The sequence below is a fragment of the Caretta caretta genome, chromosome 3, assembly GCF_965140235.1.
Source record: "Caretta caretta isolate rCarCar2 chromosome 3, rCarCar1.hap1, whole genome shotgun sequence".
Classification (NCBI taxonomy): Eukaryota; Metazoa; Chordata; order Testudines; family Cheloniidae; genus Caretta; species Caretta caretta.
Genome location: NC_134208.1, coordinates 166,715,729 through 166,737,276, shown reverse-complemented (window position 1 = coordinate 166,737,276; position 21,548 = coordinate 166,715,729). Strand labels below are relative to the sequence as shown.

The following is a 21,548-nucleotide window of genomic DNA, read 5'->3' as shown; positions in this document are numbered from 1 at the left end:
CTATTTCGAAATAGTGCTGGGATTGTTCAGTTAGGGCTGCTGGTATATTGCTAAATTTCCATTTGCTGCCAAGGTGCACAGTCCTGTAGTTCTTGTGCTTGTAAAGCACACAGTGAGAGTTGTATATGCATCAGATGCAGAAAAGCTATCCTTGGTGTTCAATGAAATACTGATCAACTGGCAAATGCATGGATAGGCTGGGGAATTCATAGTGGTTTCAGGTAGAGCATGTGATGGTTTTATTTGCTGGAAGAATTGGATAAATATAAATACTTACATTTTTGACACACATTGTCTGGTAAATAACAATTGACATCAAAACAAAGGTTAAACAAAACTTCCTAAAAGAATTTACCCTAAAGCCTCAAGCTTCTGAGTCCAGAATACATAGCAGCCAAGCCATTCCCTCCCATCAAATGAGCAGTCCAGTCTTGTTTCGCTGAAGTCAATATCTAAACTCATGAAAAATTCTAGGAGAAGTCAGGCCCTAGAAACTCCCATTGATGCCGTGGGGACTGCAGATGCTCTGCCTCATTCAGAATTTGGCCCAATGAGCCTGATCCTGTTGACGCTAGAGTCCATATCAGTGTTAGCAGGCTGACAAGCTCATTCAGGCCCGCTTTCACAAGGAGTATTGAAAATGAAATTTACAAATAATCCTCAGGTGGCGCCAGATTATGGCATCCTCACTCCCAATGAATAGCATCTTTGTTTACAAGAAATACCACTGATTCTAAATGGGTGCTGCCCTGGGACTATTCATAGAAGAAGATGCTATTTGGCATAAGCATTGGTCGCAGAATTTGACCCTAGACTCACTCACTTTTCCAATCAGTGCACAGGAAATTCCCTTGAGCAACTGCCATCAATGCTAGTATGTTCCTTTCCTGGGCATGTAGGTTGCAGATTCTTGATCTGACAACAACCAATTCGATCATAGTCCCACCCCCTGAGAAGCTTTGAGAGGCAGACTGTTGAATAAAGCTGTTATGGCCAGTAAGTCATGAATTTGCTTCTTTTCCCCACTGATAAAATGGCTCACAGTAAAGAGGGGAAGTTACCATGCCATCCTGAAAAGAGATCTATCAGAATTTTAACAAGTCAATGTGTGCTGCTGAGATTAAAGAAAGATTTTAAAAAACAAAACATACACTTTCTGTACTAGTTTTAAAAGATCTTCTCTGTGGAAGTACCTAGACTTAGCAACACATTTCCAACTTGTTCTACACTTCACAACTTGTGTTCCTGTCAATTTAGATGAAATGAGTAAAACTATGTTTTTAATTCTATAAATACTGAATGATACTTGGAGCTGGGACGACAGATAAATAAGCCACAGCTAAGGGGGCAGAAGCGTCCTTCAATGAAATTGGTTTAAATGTCTGGACTGTGTTAGTAATGTGAGCAGGTGCAATTAGTGAAAGAATAACCACAGCCTGCTGTCCTCTCAATCCAGATCAAAGCAAACAGCTGACCACTGTTAATGTAAGTGAAGTGAATGTATTTGTTCCACCTACAATACAAAGTTACATCAGGTTTAGTATGAAAGCCTTAAGACTATATTCCACTAACTCTGAAACCCTGTTTGGTGCTTAGGGACCTAGCCAGGGCCCAAGTGGATGTAACTCAGTGTCCAGACCATTGTATCAGACTGTGAAGCTAGGTATTCTTGCATGCAGAGTCTCACCCTACCCTGCCCTACTTGTGCCTGGTCACATGCCCATCTACCATTTATGTGCATGGCACAATGGCCCCAAATTCTGCAGCAGGTACCTTCAAATCACGTCATGTTCAGGGTTCCTGAAGAGACAGCACTCAGCTGCTGGCATGGCGGGTTGTGGCAGGTCTGCAGAGGGAAGTTGAGGCAGCCAGGAACAGAGCAGTGGAATGCAAACTTCAGAACTTATGGAGTTCTGATCAAACTATTTATGAGTGGATTCTAAATTTAGCAAAGCCATTTCTCCCATCCCTGACCTCTATGAAGTTGAGAGCATGAGCTGCCCATGAGCTGGGGAATTTGGCACTATGGAATTTGGGGTCAATGTTAACTATTAGCAGTTCAAAATGTTTAATATTAAACCAAAAAAGTTATGGCTGTTAAACAGTAACATTTTATCTAGAAAAAAAATGAATGCAGGCTTATTGATCTACTCAAGATTCCCTTTTATGAAGGAGATGAAGGAGCATAAGACATCAACAGGGATATAGCATGGGCTAGTATGTCAGATAGGAACTGGCAAGAGTTGGAAGAAGTCTATTTGGAATTAGTTTTCAGAATTGCTTCAAGTTGCTGTGCAGTTCAATTTGTGGGAGTTGGTGCTTTAAAAGTGGTTTCTTGCAAACTACCCATTGCCCATGCTTTGATGTTAATACAGCATGAAAACCACAAATATAACTAGAGTTTTCATTCTCCTTTTAAAAGCTCCAGATGCTAAAACTGTGGGAGAGAAATGAAAAGATACTGTTCCTTTAAGTTCCATGCTTTCATTTCTACTGTAACAAATGAAATTGGATAGAAAATGCTTATTCCTGTCCTTCCCTTAAGGTTAAGAAAATATGTTCCAAGGAACGTGGGTGTGATAAAGCTGAAGTCCTTCAGCATCAGAAGATTCAGTTTTTCCTCTACAATATGGGGTAGATTCACCTCTCTCAATTGTGAAACCCTGGCATGATGAAGTTACAGTTACAAATGGGACTAGAGAGGAAGCTCTGGAGACATACACCATCTCAGTTCATCTAAGATGCTAGCTGATCTAATCAAGATAAAATCTAGCAGAAAAAATACACTGAAGTCAGAAAAAAGGAAAAGTATAAAATTACCAAGCTTTCAATAAAAGGGAAAGAGTGAGTCACCTTGGACTCCAGCTACCATTTTAGTAACCGACTGAAAGTGGTTGTTATGTTACCATCTCTCTGGCTCATTAATAGGCACCTTTTGCTCATGGGAAAGGCATTTGGTGCCATTTTGTAATTAATTTTTTTAAAGAAACCTATAATGTGCCTTTGCACTACAAAAAGCCACATAATGACAACAGTGCTGAATTTTCTTCCTTTTTAACACAGCTATGTATGCTCTCTCATAACTTTTTTTCCTGTGCTTACAGAAGATCCAAAGCAGCAGTAGTCATATACATTTCAGCCAAGATATCTGACTAATACGACCCAGGAACAAATTATTTTCCCTTCTGATTTTCTACCTTTCAAATCCAAATGGAGCAATGGAACTTGACAGCGCTGAGTTCAAACTTAATTCATCATTAGGAAATTATTCAAAAAGCTATAACAAGATAACTAATGTAATACACTTTGCTTCAAGGTTTATTCCTTGGCCTGATTCCCAGATATAAAGCATCTCTGTGCAATTACCAGGCAGATGCCACTGAAAAGACTTTAAATGGTTGCTGCTAATTTAACAAGAGAGATGTTGGCACTAGCAGAAGGTATTAGAGAAAAACTAAAGATGACTGAAGAACAACTGATTCTTAAACATAATATCAAGATAGTTTAACTAGGCATATATTATTTCTCCTAACCATCCTTTGGTGACTTGAACTGAAACCTCTCTCTTCTTTTCTCACCATTATACCTTCACCGTGGTACGTTATTGTAAATGCCAAGCTACCAGCATAGACAACATCTGTAAGGCACTCAGACCCAGAGCCTCAAAGGTATTTATTTAGGTGCCTAATGGGAATTAAGTATCTAAAATACCTTTGAGGATCTGATCTGAGTGTCCTCCACTCCCAACTGAAGTTGAGGGCACTCAGAACCTTGTAGGAGTGAGCCTTTAACCATTTGTTTAAAACAATTACCTGGCCTTGGCAAACAGCTTTAATCAGAACAAACAGAAGAGTTTACATTTGGCTGCCAAAGTCCCGGAGATAAGTTCTGAAAAAGCAGCAGCTGGCGGTGACCATATTGAGCGCAATGTTTCACCCTAATCCTGGCTCTCCTATAAAGTTGACACACTGCAGGCTCTGCTTGCTGGACTACGGTGGGTGTTTCCAGATTAGGGGTTAGGGAGCATGGCTCTAAACCCACCTACAGTCACTATGTACCCATCCAGTTTAGATTATTTCTAGAGTAAGATAGGTGGAAGCTATAAAATGGGTCATGGCTCGCCAGGATAAAACAAATAAAACACAGATGACAGCAGTAAATTCTGTCATTTGGGCGAAGTGTGGAATTTGGCCCCGATTTATACATTGTACAAGCTCAGTCAGGTAATAGCAATGGCCTGGGTAGAGTTTTTAAAGTTAAGCTTCCTTTTTTCTGCTCAAAACTAACAGAAAATCGGCCCAACAAAAATACTGCCGTGTGACTATACCAGACCCAAAATGCTCTTCCATCCATTTCTTTCACAAGTGTTGTAATATAGTGTCACTTGCATACATTTAAAGCAAACTCTTGACTGAAACCACATTTACGCTTGGATTCTCTAATGTTTTCTGGTATTTCAAGCAAAGCCTGCTTGGGCCTTGCAGCGTGATGTACGCTGGTGGACTCCTGTCCCTGGCTTCCGGGGGTCGCCATGGGAGTGCACTCATGAACCTGCACTACAAGATCAGGGCTGTCAGTCATATGGGGCTAAAACTGAGAGCTGATGAAAGCAAATGCAGTTCCACTGAGCCCAGTACGTTACACCGGATTTGAATCTGACCCGTTGTACCAAGTTTTCTAAGATATGGTGGTTTTGGTTTTTTACAAGTCAGCACCACCCAGCTAAACTGTTAAAAAAAAAAAAAGTTATTAAGTACAGCAGCTATCACTTTGGGACAAAGTGATCCACAGTGAACGTGTGGCATCAGTGAAATAATTTAATGACCTAGAGGAGGAAACTTGCACAAAGGATGTGGAACAGTCATCCAGTATCAAGGGAAGGTAGAGGGAAAAGAGAGGAAAGGGATGGTCTGGTGATTAAGGTTCTGTCCTGGGATTTAGAGTCACAAATGGAACCCACATCTCCTGCCACAGACTTCATGTGTGACCTTGGGTAAATCACTTAAAGTAGCTGTACCTCACCTCCCCACTTCTATAATGAGGATAACACTTCCTTTCTCTCCCCATTTGTCTGTCTTGTCTATTCAGATTGTAAACTCTTCGGGACAGGGATTCTCTCTCCTTATGTGATGTAGTAGACTGGGGCCTTCAGGGGCTACTGGAATATAAATAAAAGGAGAGAAAGGATACAAAGAGACCTGGGATAAAAATGGGCAAATGGCCTCTGCAATTTAATGCAGGGGGCTGGGTTGGGGGAATGAAAGCTAAGAAAGTAAAGCTTGCCAGTCCAGAATGGCTAGTGTGTGATACGATCATAAACTGCAAGACACTGACTGGGAAAGAATCCGAGGGCAGGAGCAGACTGTAAAAACTTCAGCTCACTATTTTGGCAGCAGCCAGGACAGTAAACAGAACACAGGGATATAGGTCAGAGAGCACAGATCACTATGGCACTGTACGAAGGGCTAGAAAGTAAACCATCTAAGTGACAGAGACAACGATTCGTGCAGAAAACAAAACTCTGCGATTGGAGATGAGATGTCTAGACCTTAATGACATTCCTTGCCTGAATAAGGTGAGTGGGATTTGGCCTTGTGACAACAATGAAAGCGTTGGTCATTTTTGAGAACAATGTTTGACTTCTATTTTCTGGGCTGCAACTGGCTGACTCTTTTCTACTGCTCAATCCAAAGCCCACTAAGGTTGATCGAAAGACTCCTACTGACTACAGCGTGGTTGGGTTCAGGGCCCTAGCAAGAGTATTACAGCTCTTTATCTAGGAAGGGATCAAAGGCTGGTGGGTATTAATAAAGGTCATGACTAAGGTGTAATATGGCTTCTTGTCAAGTACTAAGCTGCAGGGGTAATTCTTGCCAAATTCTGAACATCCAAGCTCTCTGTATACCTTATTACAGTGGCGTTGGAATGATTTTTATCGTGGGGGTGCGCAGAACCATTGAACAAAACTGTAAACCGTGTATACGATGGAAACCACTTCAACCCAAGGAATACTGCCACACCCCAAGCATTCATGCCTGAAATACCCTACTGCTTTGTAATCATAGAATAGAATATCAGGGTTGGAAGGGACCTCATCTAGTCCAACCCCCTGCTCAAAGCAGGACCAGTCCCCCATAGTTGCCCCAGATCCCTAAATGGCCCCCTCAAGGATTGAACTCACAACCCTGTGTTTAGCAGGCCAATGCTCAAACCACTGAGCTATCCCTCCCCCAAATGCTTCCATCCATCCATTCATTCATTTAGGGATGCAAGTTTTGGCTTCTCTGCATTGTATCTTCTCTGTATTTATCATTGGATTTGGCCCATTACAGAGTCTTAACTGACTTTTAGCAGGTCTTGTTTTCATGGTAAAAGCCACAAAACTGGCTCTAAAGTGTTTTTACTGGAAAAAAGCCATTCCCTGAAGACCTGTTCGTTTCATAAACCATATAACAGAATACAGGTCAACAGAACACCCCTGGAGAGGATGACCTTCCCTATGGACACATGGCAATGCAGATCAGTTATGTCAATCCAAACCTCACCACAAGTTTTACAAGTTCAAGAAATTCACAAGTTATTCCATGAAAAATAAATTACCTTGTACAAAATAATTTGTGGCACTCTCTCCTGAAGAACAAGGACTCCTTACTTTTGAGGCAACTTGAGCAAGTGCAATATTTGCACACCATGAAAAAGACACATTGTCAAAAGAATGTGTCTATCTTGCCAATAAGGTTCAGTCCAATCCACAAATACTGCATCTGGGATCTCTAAGGAGATTAAATGAGTCTAGAGTTTTGTAGGAACTGGATGAGCACTCGATAGACAAATTTGTACTGAGCGATGGTCTGAATCATAAACGTTCTCTGCTCCCGCAGGTGTCTCAGCATCACCGGAACATCCACTTTCTGGAAAGTGAAGGTGACAAAGATGTGAGTCTGTGTGTTAATTAAACCCAACATCACCAGAACCCTCCGTTGACTAAGTATAAGGAAAGAACAAAGATAACTCATTTATAGTGAATCACCACAGTTTGTTTTGGCCTTGCCTTCCGCATTATAGCAAGGAATATACATATATATTATACACACAATATGAAAGGATACCAAGGTTCCAATCCTGCTTCCACGGAAGTCAGTGGTAATTTTAACATAAACATCAATGGGTTTAACATTGAACACCTGGTGTCTTCCAGCTATGTATCACTGTTACCTCATATAGTACCACTAATTGAATGTGTAGTAAAAGGTTATTAAGGAAACTGAGCAATCTCTTAAAATCCTACCTGGAGGCTTCTTGTTAAATATAGCCACACTCAGCTTGTCAAAAATTAACCAATTTTGTCACATTACCTGACAAATCATATGCTGGGAAAATGGAGAATTTCAATAATCAAAATTTAATTTCTTGGGTCAGCTCCCCTCTGCCATCCACTGTGCATGCAGGCATGGTAGCCATTTGCACTCTGATTCATGGTCAATTTTACTTATAGAGGAAGGACATTAAGGTTCTACAAATCAGGGGAAGCAATCAATAGTCCAAACAACATTGGGTTCCTGCCAGAACAGAAGGTTTGGCAAATATATCATGACAGTATGATGCAGCTATTGCTCCCTCTTTTCAGGCCACCCAATTCCTCGCCAAAAAAGAGGAAAGTCACTAGCAACATCCACAAGACCCAGAAACTTGACACTTGACAGAGATGCTCTGACCTTCTTTAATTGTCAAAGCCAGGACATGAACCAGATTGTGTGAAACACAGAGAGGCTTGCAAGATGAAGCATTAGAATTCACTAGAAAATATATGAAGCATTAGCATTGTATTGCCTGCATTGAGAGAGCAAAAGAAGAAAAAACAACGTAGGTAACTTGTTAGAACAGGTATGTGAGGAGTAGTTCAAAAATCATTGAGCTACAGCTCTCAAAACTACCAAGGCCCAAATTGAGGGACCAAAATACTATTCACACAGGAAACTTAAAGACCTGAGGAATTCATTCCTTTGGTGTAAATAATTCTTTCCATAACCTCAAGTTCATAATTTCTGATGTAAACTATTTTCATTAACAAACGGGGGAGGGGGAAGCATCAAATTTGGGTGGAATGTGGATGATTTTGGGAATAAAACTAACAAGAATCCTCAAGAAGACAACAGCCAAGAGGTTTGCATTCAACCTCCACATTACTATGGACCCTGTTCCAGGTTCCTGGAACAACAGTTGTGTGTGGTCTCTTACATGCCGAAAGAGGAAAACCCATGTCTCGCTAAAGCAATGCTATACTATACTTTTCATTCCAGAAGCACAAGTTGGAACTAACAAAATCTTTTGGCTGAAGTCAGCAGCATTATGAGAATGAGGTTAAGGCAAAGGGACAGGGATATAACTGGTTCGGCCTTTAGCCACCAGAGGCTTTCTGTATTAGGAAACATTTGTGGTTTCCATGCATTATGGGACTTGTTTCTAGAAAGTGAAAATTATTTAAAAAATAATTTTCACTTTCTCATTTACATTTCTGTGCCTTTACGTAAAACGATGGAGGCCCCTAGTTTTAATTAAATAAGCCCAAACTGACATGATCACCAATGTTCCCGCTACAATTTGTGTATGTTTGTTTTGTACTGAGCAGGTTACAACATGCACTGGACACTATATTTTTGTCCTTAGGCAAAGCTCACACTTGAGGTGAGGGATGTGTATGGGAGGTTTGTGTGGGTATGTGCAGGGGGGCTGTGTGTGTGGTGAGCGGTGTGCAAAGAGGGCATTGTGTGCGTGCATGGGTGCACGTGTGAGTACACTGCAGAGCCCAGTCAGGCCCCTCACCAAAGCTCCTGCACAAGGGGCACCCCGGAGCTGCAACTGCCTCCTCCAAGCTAGCGTATCCCTGAGATCAGAGGCGATTCCACTCTCCCAGTGGCGGGCCTGCACATGTTCTGTCATGGGCGAGACGGGGGCGAGCAAAACAGGTTCCTAAAGGGCTACACCACATCCCTGCTGGAGCCACCACAGAGAAGAGGAGAGTGGCAGAACCTATATACAAGATTGCTGCACGGCTGTGCAGTTTACAGGGAACACCAGTGATCACAACTTTAAACGTGGAGCTATATTTATGCCATTCCACAAATGAGCTGTTACAGGAGACATGGATGCCAGTTTTGGTTAGACGTATTCCTGGACGTTTCATCACATGACAATCCTGGAGGGTTGGCAACTGGAGGGTAGTTATAGATGGCCCATAAGTACCAAGAAGGGTAGAAATGGTGATGAGGATTTTCATTTTATTTTCAAATCTGTGTAGATGAGAGCATAAGCTCCTGTTTTGGGTTTACACAACTAAACCACAGAATGCCTCAGCATGGAATTTGATGGTTAGAAAAGCAATTAGGTCATGTTGAGCCAAGCCATGTCAGAACTTGCCTGAACAACGACAAGACAAAAAAAAAAAAAGGCAGCAAGCCAGTTTGAGCCTGCACAACCCAAATTCCAGGCTCAGCATTTGACAGTTTGTTGATTTCTACTAGGCCAACAACATTTGGTAATCAGTCACTTTCTGTGTCATCACAACACGGGTCAGGCTTTGATTAATCTCAGAGCTATTTTGTGTGTGTGTAACACTAAGCCTATCACACACATGTAACTTCTATATTTATAGTCAGCCTTACAAGGATGTACAACAGGCCATCCCCGATCTATCTCAGGAGAGCTTACTTAACCACTTTATTCCAGGAATGGGGGAATCTTTGGATTCAAAAGCCACCAGAGTGTATCTGTCAACAAGAGATTAATAATGCTTAATAAAAGGTGATATTTAGTAAGATACTTAAAACAATTATTTAGTAAGATATTTAGTAAGATAATTAGTAATTATTTAGTAAGATATTTAGTAAGATAATTAAAACAATTACTAACTTTGCCTTCCATACTACAAACATCTTTCTCACATAAGGGGCACTTCAGCAAGGATCACTCGTTCATGTTAGGGTGCCAGGTCAGTGCTAGATTCAGGTATACTGGGATCTGACTTTTCTGATGACTATAGTACAATGTGTCTAGAAACTGTGCATTGTTGATTTGAAAGGTTACTGTCTATAGAGTAAGACATGAAAAGTCCACACTCTCAGCGGTAGTGAGAACTACAGGCTATGTTCCACCAGCAAAAGCATAGAAGCTACAGGTAAAAAAGCTGCAGAGCAATTGATAATATTGTAGTTAAAGCTCAGAGCCGAGAAACAAGAGATCTGGTTTTATTACCAGCGCTCCCACCAACTTCCTGTATGACCACTGGCAAGATGGTTAATCTGTGTGTGTTAGTTTCCTCATCTGGAAAATGGGGATAACAACTTATCTATTTACCAGGTGGGTTGTGAGAAATTCCGTAATTCCCAAGGCTGCAAAGCGTTTTAAGGGGGTATTGTATGGAGTGTAAAGAAACTGGCAGTTTTATTTCTGAGCCAATAGAAATAATTCTGTTGCAAAATAAATAGGAAAAAAGCACAGGTCATTTACAATAGGGGTAATGTTCTTGTATATGAAAAAAGTTTTTATCCCTACAGTATGTGATGATCACCATAAGTATCCATCCTGATTCTCTTGAAAACACATAGCTCAACTAGGGGGGGGGGGGAACACCCTAAAAACTGAACTACTCATTTACTGTAAATCTGTTTAAACCCATTTTCTTGAGCTACAAAGTCTTGAAGAAAAAAACACACTAAAAAACTGGCATTAATATGTCGCCATTAATTATGCCAATACTCAGGAGAAAGGGGAGTTTGATTAAAGTCAACAGAGATGCTCCCCGCTGTCAAGAGCTCTATATTCGCTGAGTGCTTTGCTGAGCATTCCTCAGAGCCCTAAGAACCGTCCCCTGCCCCCAACGTATTATGGGCTCCATCACCAAAGGCTCAGACTCACGCCAAATCGTTCTTCTCACAGAAGAACTGGCTCCCTCTGTAAGCCAAAGACACACCAAGATGGCCAGAAGGGTTGCATGATTGTTATTTAATATTTGTCCACAGCAGCACTAGTATGAGGGATTTCTATAGAGTGATATGAAATGCCTCTTCACGACAAACGACTGAGCACACTATCATCTCTGCAGCACTCCCAGCCTTCAGCTAGCTCAAGAGCCATGAGTCAAACCTCAGCTTGAATCCCTCTCTCTGGGAGGGTGTAGGGGAAAAGGATTAAGGAGGAGTGAGGCTGAAACGAGATCAGTGCAAAGTTAAACCAAAAAAAAAAATGTTTAAATTGTGCTATGAAAATAAATTCATCCTTAGTGTCACTCAGTTGCGGTCAGAGCAGTTACAGTAGAGCTGAATTTATTCCAGTACCTCTAAATGATCACCCTGCAACTACTGTGTGGTATACTCTGCAGTACCACACAGCCAGGCATTTCCTTTTATTTTGGTTAACTAGCCAGCAATTACCAGCCTTTGGAAGATTTTGGGAATGCGGGGGAGAGAGAGAGAAAGGTACATCATCAGTGCTGAACAAATGATGAGGAGAAAAGTCCACTGGCACCAATAGGCACACATTCTTAAGCGATAGCATTTTTTCACTTCTCACCCCTCCACACATGGGTATCAGATTCTCTATTTCAACAAATAGATAAGGGATTGCTGTGGGGTACAGGTGAAACCATGATGATGTGTGTCTATTTGTAACATCTGCTGCATTCTTTCACCTTTAATATCTATACAAGGCATTAAAGTCTTCCAGCAGTTCACTTGATGAAGGAAGCCCCTACATTTCAATAGCTGTTTTCCTAAGGTTGGCATTGTACACCAACATCATATTTTTCTTCAGGACGTAGTGTTTTTGCTGCACTGTTCCCCAATGACAAAGAACATAGCAGAACAACAAGTCGTTACACACTGTAACTTTTATGTTGTTGATAGTCTGTTAGAGTGCCAGCCTGCGTAATAGGTCTCATAATACTGGCTGTGGCCCGTCAACCTTTTTTTCCTGTTATTTTTGAGTCGCAGCTGAGCTTTGTTCCAGTCTAGAAGCCAAAGACAATGAATGTGAGAGAGGGAGAGAGAACGAGAACATGCTGAAGACAGAAGCTAGAGAACTAAATCAATAGCTCAAACCAGTTTGGAAGCCAGCACACTTCTCCAACAGCTCTCAAGCTGCTCTTTTACATAGTTCTGTCTCCAGATTGACTAATTAAGACACAGGTACTGACCCATCTTAAATTAGATTGTAAACTCTTTGGGGCAAGTGTCCTATCTCTGCAGTGCTATATTAAAATAATAAAAATAAAAACCAACAATACCTACAAAATAGTCAAGGTACACACGGTAGCTGGTGACAAATCTCTGTCCACTGTGTCTGGGTACACTAACACAATGAGATAGATGATATTTTATGACTAGATTCCCCCAACACAAATGTAGTAAATGACTCAGTGGACCAGCTAAGAGAAAAGCAATTATTAAGGGGGAAGTTTACTTACTTCATTATGTTCCAAGCAGCCAATCATCAGTTCTGTTAGGATAACCACCCCTGTCCTCCCCACACCTGCACTGCAGTGAACCACAATTGGCGGGTTGCAATTGTTGCTAGCATCCAACACACTGTTGGTATGGCGACGTACTGACTGTATCTCCTCCAAATAGGCTGTAAGATAAAATGCAAATTATGCTGTAAAATCCTGTATGGCTTCACATAAAAGTTGAAAAATTGATGAGAAAGTCAGTTTTCTTTTTAAGTGACAATAATTTACAGTTCCTACAAGACACTAATTATTTGGCCACTGTGCACTGAGCAGCACTGAATCCAGCGAGTACCAGCTGGGTTTCAATTATTACTTGGGAGTTTGGTCCCTTAAATTAAATAGTTCTTTTAAAAAAATTAAATTCTGTTTTCCCCTCTGCAAATCCCCAGTTCCCCAAAGCAGATGATTCTAGACATTACTTACAGCAATTCCTGCTATTAACAGGCTGGGATCAAAAACAACAGCTAAGTCCCCTTGAAAGTACCGCCTGCCAGAGCCAGTAGCGGATGGGAAGTGAGCATCCATCTGCCCTTTTCTTTCCTTCCCTTGTAGACTGAGTGAGAATGTCAACCAGGTCTCTACTTTTTTGTTTGTTTTTCAGCAGGTATTAGGATTTTTTTTGGACACAGTTCTCTGTGGCTTTCCTGTAATCACTACTGCAAAGTGTAAGGATCTCAGAAAGTCCTCTTGTCTAGCTCTAACGCTCTCCAAAATAGTGGTTTTTTGCTTATTAAAAGTATAAACATTTCAGATATCCCAGTGGCTCAGATGGTTGGGTAAACACAATGCAAACTAGGACACTCAGGTTCTGACCAGGGTATGGGTCTCTCCCACGATTATTCCAGCAGGAATTGTATGACCCGCAGAAATGAAGTCTCTGGACCTAATTCACCATTACATTGCACCCTGTGGAGTCCTTCCCACCTGTGCAAACTGGGTGTAAAATGCCATCAGAATCAGAAAGGTGGCATTTTACACCTACTTTGCACAAGTGGAAGTGATTCCATTAGGTGTACAGCAGTGGTGAACCATGACTCTGTATCCAGCTGTGTCTATGGACAGCTGGATTCCAATTTTTACAACTTCCCAATTGCTGCGGTTGAATGTTGGAAGACTGTCCTTTCAAAAAAGAAGCTTGGAAATACAATGAGAAATAGAGTAGCCCAACTTAAAGTGGTGGCTGAAAACTCCATTACTAACCCATAATACCCTGAGTCACTTCTTTGGCAAAGCTGAAAATTCTATTTGCGTATTATTCCCTCCAGTTGTAAAGTTAAATAAAAGGGGTGTGCATTCCTTAGGGTCATTACGGTAGCATTACTAGTGTATTAAGTGTTTATTAGTAATAAAGTAGTAAGGAACAGTACTGAATTAATAAAAGTCAATACAACGGTTGAGAATTTTTCCTCTCACCCAAGCCTCCCACACTTCAACTATGTACAGCCCGATAATTAAAACACTTCCTAGGCAGGTAGGGAGTTAAGATTACTGCCCCCGACTGACGAACAATTAGGCATATCCTATTATTTTTATGACCCTACCTCCCCTATCTGATCTCCTTGGCTGGCCAAGCTTGTGAAGGCCTTACACTCAACTTGATGATATTTCTGTATTTGTCTGTCTATATGTAACACAATAACTTTTGAACGCCACATCCAGTCAATTCCAAAATGTCAGGGAACGTTCTATGCACCCATGGCTAGAACCCCATTGATTTTGGAGAAAAATGGAGAACTGACAGAGGGAAAAATGGGGGATACATACAGATCAAATATTTGATGGCAGCCATTAACACCTTCCAACATAATAATACTCTATCTCATCTCTGCTCATTCTCCCAGTAGAGTTAAACATATTGACACCCTAAGTGACTTATCTCCCAGATAAACAACAATGGGGAGCATGGGAAATGGGGGTCCTTGATATGGAGGAGGGAGGAAGTGAGGACACAGAACCTCTGGTCGGGGAGAACTGAGGACCATATTCGAAAGACAGGGGACACACACAGCCCCTAGCAGGGGAAGAAAGGGGTAGACAGAGCCCTGGGGAAAGGGAAAATATGGGGGAGGGGGTGCACACAGAGTGCCTGCCTTGAGGGAAAGAATGGGGGGGCCTGGAATGAGAAGGACACACAAACCCTGGGATGGGGGTGAAGTGGAAATGGAGGGGAAAGGAGCACACAAAGCCACTGGCAGTGGGGAGAAGGGGGGAAGTTACAGGGAGCCCCTGAAATACAGGGAGCTTGGAGGATGGCATATAGGGAGCTTATCGGCTGGAATAGAGGGAAGCCAGGAGCCCCTGGCATGTGCAATGAGTTCGACTGACAGAAGCTATAAAGCGTGCAATGCTCCCTTGGTTCTTAAAAATGTTCATGGACCATAAATGTGTGCATTAATTAAGGAATCTTACATAAAAATCCTTGGACTTCTTCTGGGCAACCATGATCAGGCCAGTCAGTATATTGCAAGTGCCACACTGTCCTCTCCTGCCCAGACAAAAGATGCTTGACCTTCAGCCCCGTAGTAGCATAGCATCCAGAATCCGTGCGGAACTTAGTTGTCACCTTAAACTTCCCATACGTGGTTGAGCTGTGCTTAGAGCCAAGTTTAGGCCAGTAGCGATGACTCTTGCTTCTTCCTCCTTCCTGAACCACAAAAAGCAAAATTAAAATGATTCTTCTTGTAGTGTCGCAATTATAATTCTCACAAACAGAACCACTTGTTCAGCTAAACTGGGTATTTCTATTTAACTTCTCTTGTAAGAGAAGAACAAGGGGCTTCCCAAGAAACTGAATGGCATTAAATGTAAAATGCCACATTTTACAAAACATATATTTAACCTGTGGAACCTCAATGCCACAAAATATCATTTAGTCCAAGAGTTTAGAAAGCTCAAGGCTTGAACATTTATATGGTTAATGAGAACATCCACAGTTACATTACAGCAGGCCCGCCGACAGGGGTAGGCAAAGGGGGCAATTGCCCAGGGGTCCGGGCAATTTAAAAAGGGCCCAGGAGCCCCTGGCCCTTTTAAATCATACAGGCAGGCTGCAGGGCTACTAGGCACACATGACCACTGTGAGCCCCACGCTTTGGGGAGCCCCGCGGGCCAGCGCGATTGGCCACAGCGGTCGGTCCTAGATGTGACCGATTCATCACCCGGAATTGCTGTCGACAGGCCTGCATTAAAGAGACTAAAAAAAAAAACCTAAGGAAAAAACTCTCATCCTTCAGGGCATACGTCAACTTCTGACTGCAATAGGTGAGGAAGAAACTTCCCCATAGGTAGGTTATTTCATAACTGTCCATTAAAAGGATTTGTCTCTCTAACCTCTGACAATCTGATACTGGTTTATGTCAGAGATGCGAAAGTGGACTAGACAGAACACTGGACTAATGTGGTATTTTAATTCCTATGTTCTGATAAGGCAGGAGGGTTCAAAGCTGGATGTAGTGTTAGTTAGCAACGTGTGCCAGTTTTTATAACATAGCACACAGTTCTTGGATTACAATAAAAATAATTGTTTTGCTTGGCATAGGAATAAAAAGGTTTTTTTTAAATGGACACTTCTCCAGGAACAACAGCTTCTGGTCCCTTTTCAGCGATAAGGATGACAGTATGCAGAACTGGCCTTGGATGGGCTGGGAATAAATGTCCTTTTAACCAAGAGCAGTTCAGGGTACTCATTCCAATGGAAACATTTTTGCTTTGTTTGGCAAACCAAAGTCTTACAACTGAACTAAAGCTTGGAGGTTGTTGTTTTTTATTTTAGTAAATGACAAGCTAAATACTAGAGAGCTATAAAACACAAGGTCACAGCAGTAGATTATCTCCAGACACGTGTTCAAGGGGAATAAAAGGAGAAAATAAAAGGGCTGCTAAAGAAAAACAGATTATTGGAATGGGAAGCAGTGACAATGGTAGAGCTGCTCACATTCAGAAAGAATTGCTCTATGTAATTTTACGTACCTCTTCAGCTGTGACCATGGCTATAACATTCACCCCCTGCTCCCACACCATCTGCCAGAAGTCATGGCATGTGTGTGGCAAAGGTCCTTGTGTGGCTATATAGTGCCATTCCTCCCCACCTACAGTAACCTAGGAGTCAGGAAAAAAATACAGTTAATGCCAGAGTTTTCTGCAGTGCCTGTGCTAATACTATTTTTAAACGTAAATGAAGATTATAAAACCTTTTACTCTTAAATTTCCACACTAATCCATCCTACAATTACAGCAAATCAGCAAAAAATTAACCTTGGGTGCATACAACTCCTCTCTTATCACCCTGAGCACAAGGGCCTGAGCAAACAAAAAAACAGCCACAAGATTTTATACAGCTGGCATGTTAAACACAGACATCCGCAGGGCCAGTTTACAGCAGGGACCAAAAAGCAAGTTTTAGAGAAGCCAGAAAAACGGTTGTTCTTTGAGATGTGTTGCTCATGTCTATTCCATTCTAGGTGGGTTCATGCCCACGTGCACAGTCGTTGGAGATTTGTGCCTTAGCAGTATTTGTAGGGTCGGCTGTAGCATCCCTTGAGCTTATGAGTTGGTATATTAGGCGCCGTCGACCCTACACGCTCTCAGTTCCTTCTTGCCGGCAACTCCAACAGAGGGGTAGGAGGGTGGGTAATAGAATGGACATGAGTAACATCTCGAAAAACAACAGTTATGAAAAGTTAGGTAACTGTTTTTTCTTTTTCAAGTGCTTGCTCATGGCGATTCCATTCTAGGTGACTCACAAGCAGTATCCTCTGAGGTGGGCTCGGAGTTCACAGTCTATCAGCGTGCAGCACTGCTTTACCAAAGCCAGCATCATAAGAACATAAGAATGGCCATACTGAGTCAGACCAAAGGTCCATCCAGCCCAGTATCCTGTCTACCGACAGTGGCCAATACCAGGTGCCCCAAAGGGAGTAAACCGAACAGGTAATGATCAGTGATCTCTCCTGATGGATCAGTGATCCATCTCCACCCTCTGACAAACAGAGGCTAGGGACACCATTCCTTACCCATCCTGGCTAACAGCCATTAATGGACTTAGCCTCCATGAATTTATCCAGTTCTCTTTTAAATCCTGTTATAGTCCTAGCCTTCACAACCTCCTCAGGCAAGGAGTTCCACAGGTTGACTGTGCACTGTGTGAAGAAGAACTTCCTTTTATTTGTTTTAAACCTGCTGCCCATTAATTTCATTTGGTGGCCCCTAGTTTTTATATTATGGGAACAAGTAAATAACTTTTCCTTATTCACCTTCTCCACACCACTCATGATTTTATATACCTCTATCATAACCCCCTTAGTCTCCTCCAAGCTGAAAAGTCCTAGCCTCTTTAATCTCTCATATGGGACCTGTTCCAAACCCCTTGTCATTTTAGTTGCCCTTCTCTGAACCTTTTCTAATGCCAGTATATCTTTTTTGAGATGAGGGGACCACATCTGTACGCAATATTCAAGATGTGGGTGTACCATGGATTTATATACGGGCAATACAATATTCTCCGTTTTATTCTCTATCCCTTTTTTAATGATTCCTAGCATCCCATTTGCTTTTTTGACTGCCGCTGCACACTGTGTGGATATCTTCAGAGAACTACCCATGATGACTCCAAGATCTTTCTCCTGATTTGTTGTAGCTAAATTAGCCCCCATCATATTGTATGTATAGTTGGTTATTTTTTCCAGTGTGCATTACATTATCTATCTTCCAGTCATTGGGTACAGTAGCTGATTTAAAGGACAGGTTACAAACCATAGTTAATAGTTCCGCAATTTCACATTTGAGTTCTTTCAGAACTCTTGGGTGAAAGCCATCTGGTCCCGGTGACTTGTTACAGTTAAGTTTCTCAATTAATTCCAAAACCTCCTCTAGTGACACTTCAATCTGTGACAATTCCTCAGATTTGTCACCTACAAAAGATGGCTCAGGTTTGGGAATCTCCCTAACATCGTCAGCCGTGAAGACTGAAGCAAAGAATTCGTTTACCTTCTCTGCAATGACTTTATCATCTTTAAGTGCTCCTTTTGTAACTCAATCGTCCTGGGGCCCCACTGGTTGGTTAGCAGGCTTCCTGCTTCTGATGTACTTAAAAAACATTTTGTTATTACCATCGTGCCAGGCCTGCTGGGTCAGCACGTAATGGGACGTGAAAGTGTGGACAGACAATTGGTCACCACCCTACAGATGTCCTAGATAGGTGATCTGTGATGTTGATGTGTAGGGAATGATCGTGACTCGATCAACGACCTTGAGTGCTGAGGTTGACCAGGTGGGCTCCCCACCCCAGGTCCGAGGCATCGGAGATCATAGAATCATAGAATATCAGGGTTGGAAGGGACCTCAGGAGGTCATCTAGTCCAACCCCCTGCTCAAAGCAGGACCAATCCCCAATTAAATCATCCCAGCCAGGACTTTGTCAAGCCTGACCTTAAAAACTTCTAAGGAAGGAGATTCTACCACCTCCCTAGGTAACGCATTCCAGTGTTTCACCACCCTCCTAGTGAAAAAGTTTTTCCTAATATCCAACCTAAACCTCCCCCACTGCAACTTGAGACCATTACTCCTTGTCCTGTCCTCTTCTACCACTGAGAATAGTCTAGAACCATCCTCTCTGGAACCACCTCTCAGGTAGTTGAAAGCAGCTATCAAATCCCCCCTCATTCTTCTCTTCTGCAGACTAAACAATCCCAGTTCCCTCAGCCTCTCCTCATAAGTCATGTGTTCGACCCCTAATCATTTTTGTTGCCCTTCGCTGGACTCTCTCCAATTTATCCACATCCTTCTTGTGGTGTGGGGCCCAAAACTGGACACAGTACTCCAGATGAGGCCTCACCAATGTCGAATAGAGGGGGACGATCGCGTCCCTCGATCTGCTCGCTATGTCCCTACTTATACATCCCAAAATGCCATTGGCCTTCTTGGCAACAAGGGCACACTGCTGACTCATATCCAGCTTCTCGTCCACTGTCACCCCTAGGTCCTTTTCTGCAGAACTGCTGCCTAGCCATTCGGTCCCTAGTCTGTAGCTGTGCATTGGGTTCTTCCGTCCTAAGTGCAGGACCCTGCGCTTATCCTTATTGAACCTCATCAGATTTCTTTTGGCCCAATCCTCCAATTTGTCTAGGTCCCTCAGTATCCTATCCTTGCCCTCCAGTGTATCTACCACTCCTCCCAGTTTAGTATCATCCGCAAATTTGCTGAGAGTGCAATCCACACCATCCTCCAGATCATTTATGAAGATATTGAACAAAACCGGCCCCAGGACCGACCCCTGGGGCACTCCACTTGACACCGGCTGCCAACTAGACATGGAGCTATTGATCACTACCCGTTGAGCCCGACAACCTAGCCAACTTTCTACCCACCTTATAGTGCATTCATCCAGCCCATACTTCTTTAACTTGCTGACAAGAATACTGTGGGAGACCGTGTCAAAAGCTTTGCTAAAGTCAAGAAACAATACATCCACTGCTTTCCCTTCATCCACAGAACCAGTAAACTCATCATAGAAGGCGATTAGATTAGTCAGGCATGACCTTCCCTTGGTGAATCCATGCTGACTGTTCCTGATCACTTTCTTCTCGTCTAAGTGCTTCAGGATTGATTCTTTGAGGACCTGCTCCATGATTTTTCCGAGGACTGAGGTTAGGCTGACTGGCCTGTAGTTCCCAGGATCCTCCTTCTTCCCTTTTTTAAAGATTGGCACTACATTAGCCTTTTTCCAGTCATCTGGGACTTCCCCCGTTCGCCACGAGTTTTCAAAGATAATGGCCAATGGCTCTGCAATCACAGCCGCCAATTCCTTTAGCGCTCTCGGATGCAACTCGTCCGGCCCCATGGACTTGTGCACGTCCAGCTTTTCTAAATAGTCCCTAACCACCTCTATCTCCACAGAGGGCTGGCCATCTATTCCCCATGTTGTGATGCCCAGCGCAGCAGTCTGGGAGCTGACCTTGTTCGTGAAGACAGAGGCAAAAAAAGCATTGAGTACATTAGCTTTTTCCACATCCTCCGTCACTAGGTTGCCTCCCTCATTCAGTAAAGGGGCCCACACTTTCCTTGGCTTTCTTCTTGTTGCTAACATACCTGAAGAAACCCTTCTTGTTACTCTTGACATCTCTTGCTAGCTGCAGCTCCAGGTGTGATTTGGCCCTCCTGATTTCATTCCTACATGCCTGAGCAATACTTTTATACTCTTCCCTGGTCATATGTCCAACCTTCCACTTCTTGTAAGCTTCTTTTTTATGTTTAAGATCCACTAGGATTTGACCGTTAAGCCAAGCTGGTCGCCTGCCATATTTACTATTCTTTCGACTCATCGGGATGGTTTGTCCCTGTAACCTCAACAGGGATTCCTTGAAATTCAGCCAGCTCTCCTGGACTCCTTTCCCCTTCATGTTAGTCCCCCAGGGGATCCTACCCATCCGTTCCCTGAGGGAGTCGAAGTCTGCTTTCCTGAAGTTCAGGGTCCGTATCCTGCTGCTTACCTTTCTTCCCTGTGTCAGAATCCTGAACTCAACCAACTCATGGTCACTGCCTCCTAGATTCCCGTCCACTTTTGCTTCCCCCACTAATTCGGTTTGTGAGCAGCAGGTCAAGAAAAGCTCCCCCCCAGTTGGATCCTCTAGCACTTGCACCAGGAAATTGTCCACTACGCTTTCCAAAAACTTCCTGGATTGTCTATGCACCGCTGTATTGCTCTCCCAGCAGATATCAGGAAAATTAAAGTCACCCATGAGAACCAGGGCATGTGATCTAGTAGCTTCTGCGAGCTGCCGGAAGAAAGCCTCATCCACCTCATCCCCCTGGTCCGGTGGTCTATGGCAGACTCCCACCACTACATCACTCTTGTTGCTCACACTTCTAAACTTAATCCAGAGACACTCAGGTTTTTCTGCAGTTTCGTACCGGAGCTCTGAGCAGTCATACTGCTCCCTTACATACAGTGCTACTCCCCCACCTTTTCTGCCCTGCCTGTCCTTCCTGAACAGTTTATAACCATCCATGACAGTACTCCAGTCATGTGAGTTATCCCACCAAGTCTCTG

The 21,548-nt window shown here is 42.8% G+C and overlaps 1 protein-coding gene across 1 annotated transcript in view; it reads right to left on the bottom strand.

Moving 5' to 3' along the window:
• Positions 1-224: 224 nt before the first annotated feature.
• Positions 225-21,548, bottom strand: part of PTPN14 (protein tyrosine phosphatase non-receptor type 14) — a 185,660-nt gene continuing 164,336 nt past the window's right edge. Inside the window, exons 16-19 of the mRNA XM_048843162.2 lie at positions 16,472-16,600; positions 14,912-15,146; positions 12,461-12,624; positions 225-6,911 (exon numbers count right to left, since the gene is read on the bottom strand). Of these exons, the coding sequence (XP_048699119.2) occupies positions 6,783-6,911; positions 12,461-12,624; positions 14,912-15,146; positions 16,472-16,600 (657 nt within the window). The 3' untranslated portion in view covers positions 225-6,782. The remainder of the gene's footprint in view (positions 6,912-12,460; positions 12,625-14,911; positions 15,147-16,471; positions 16,601-21,548) is intronic.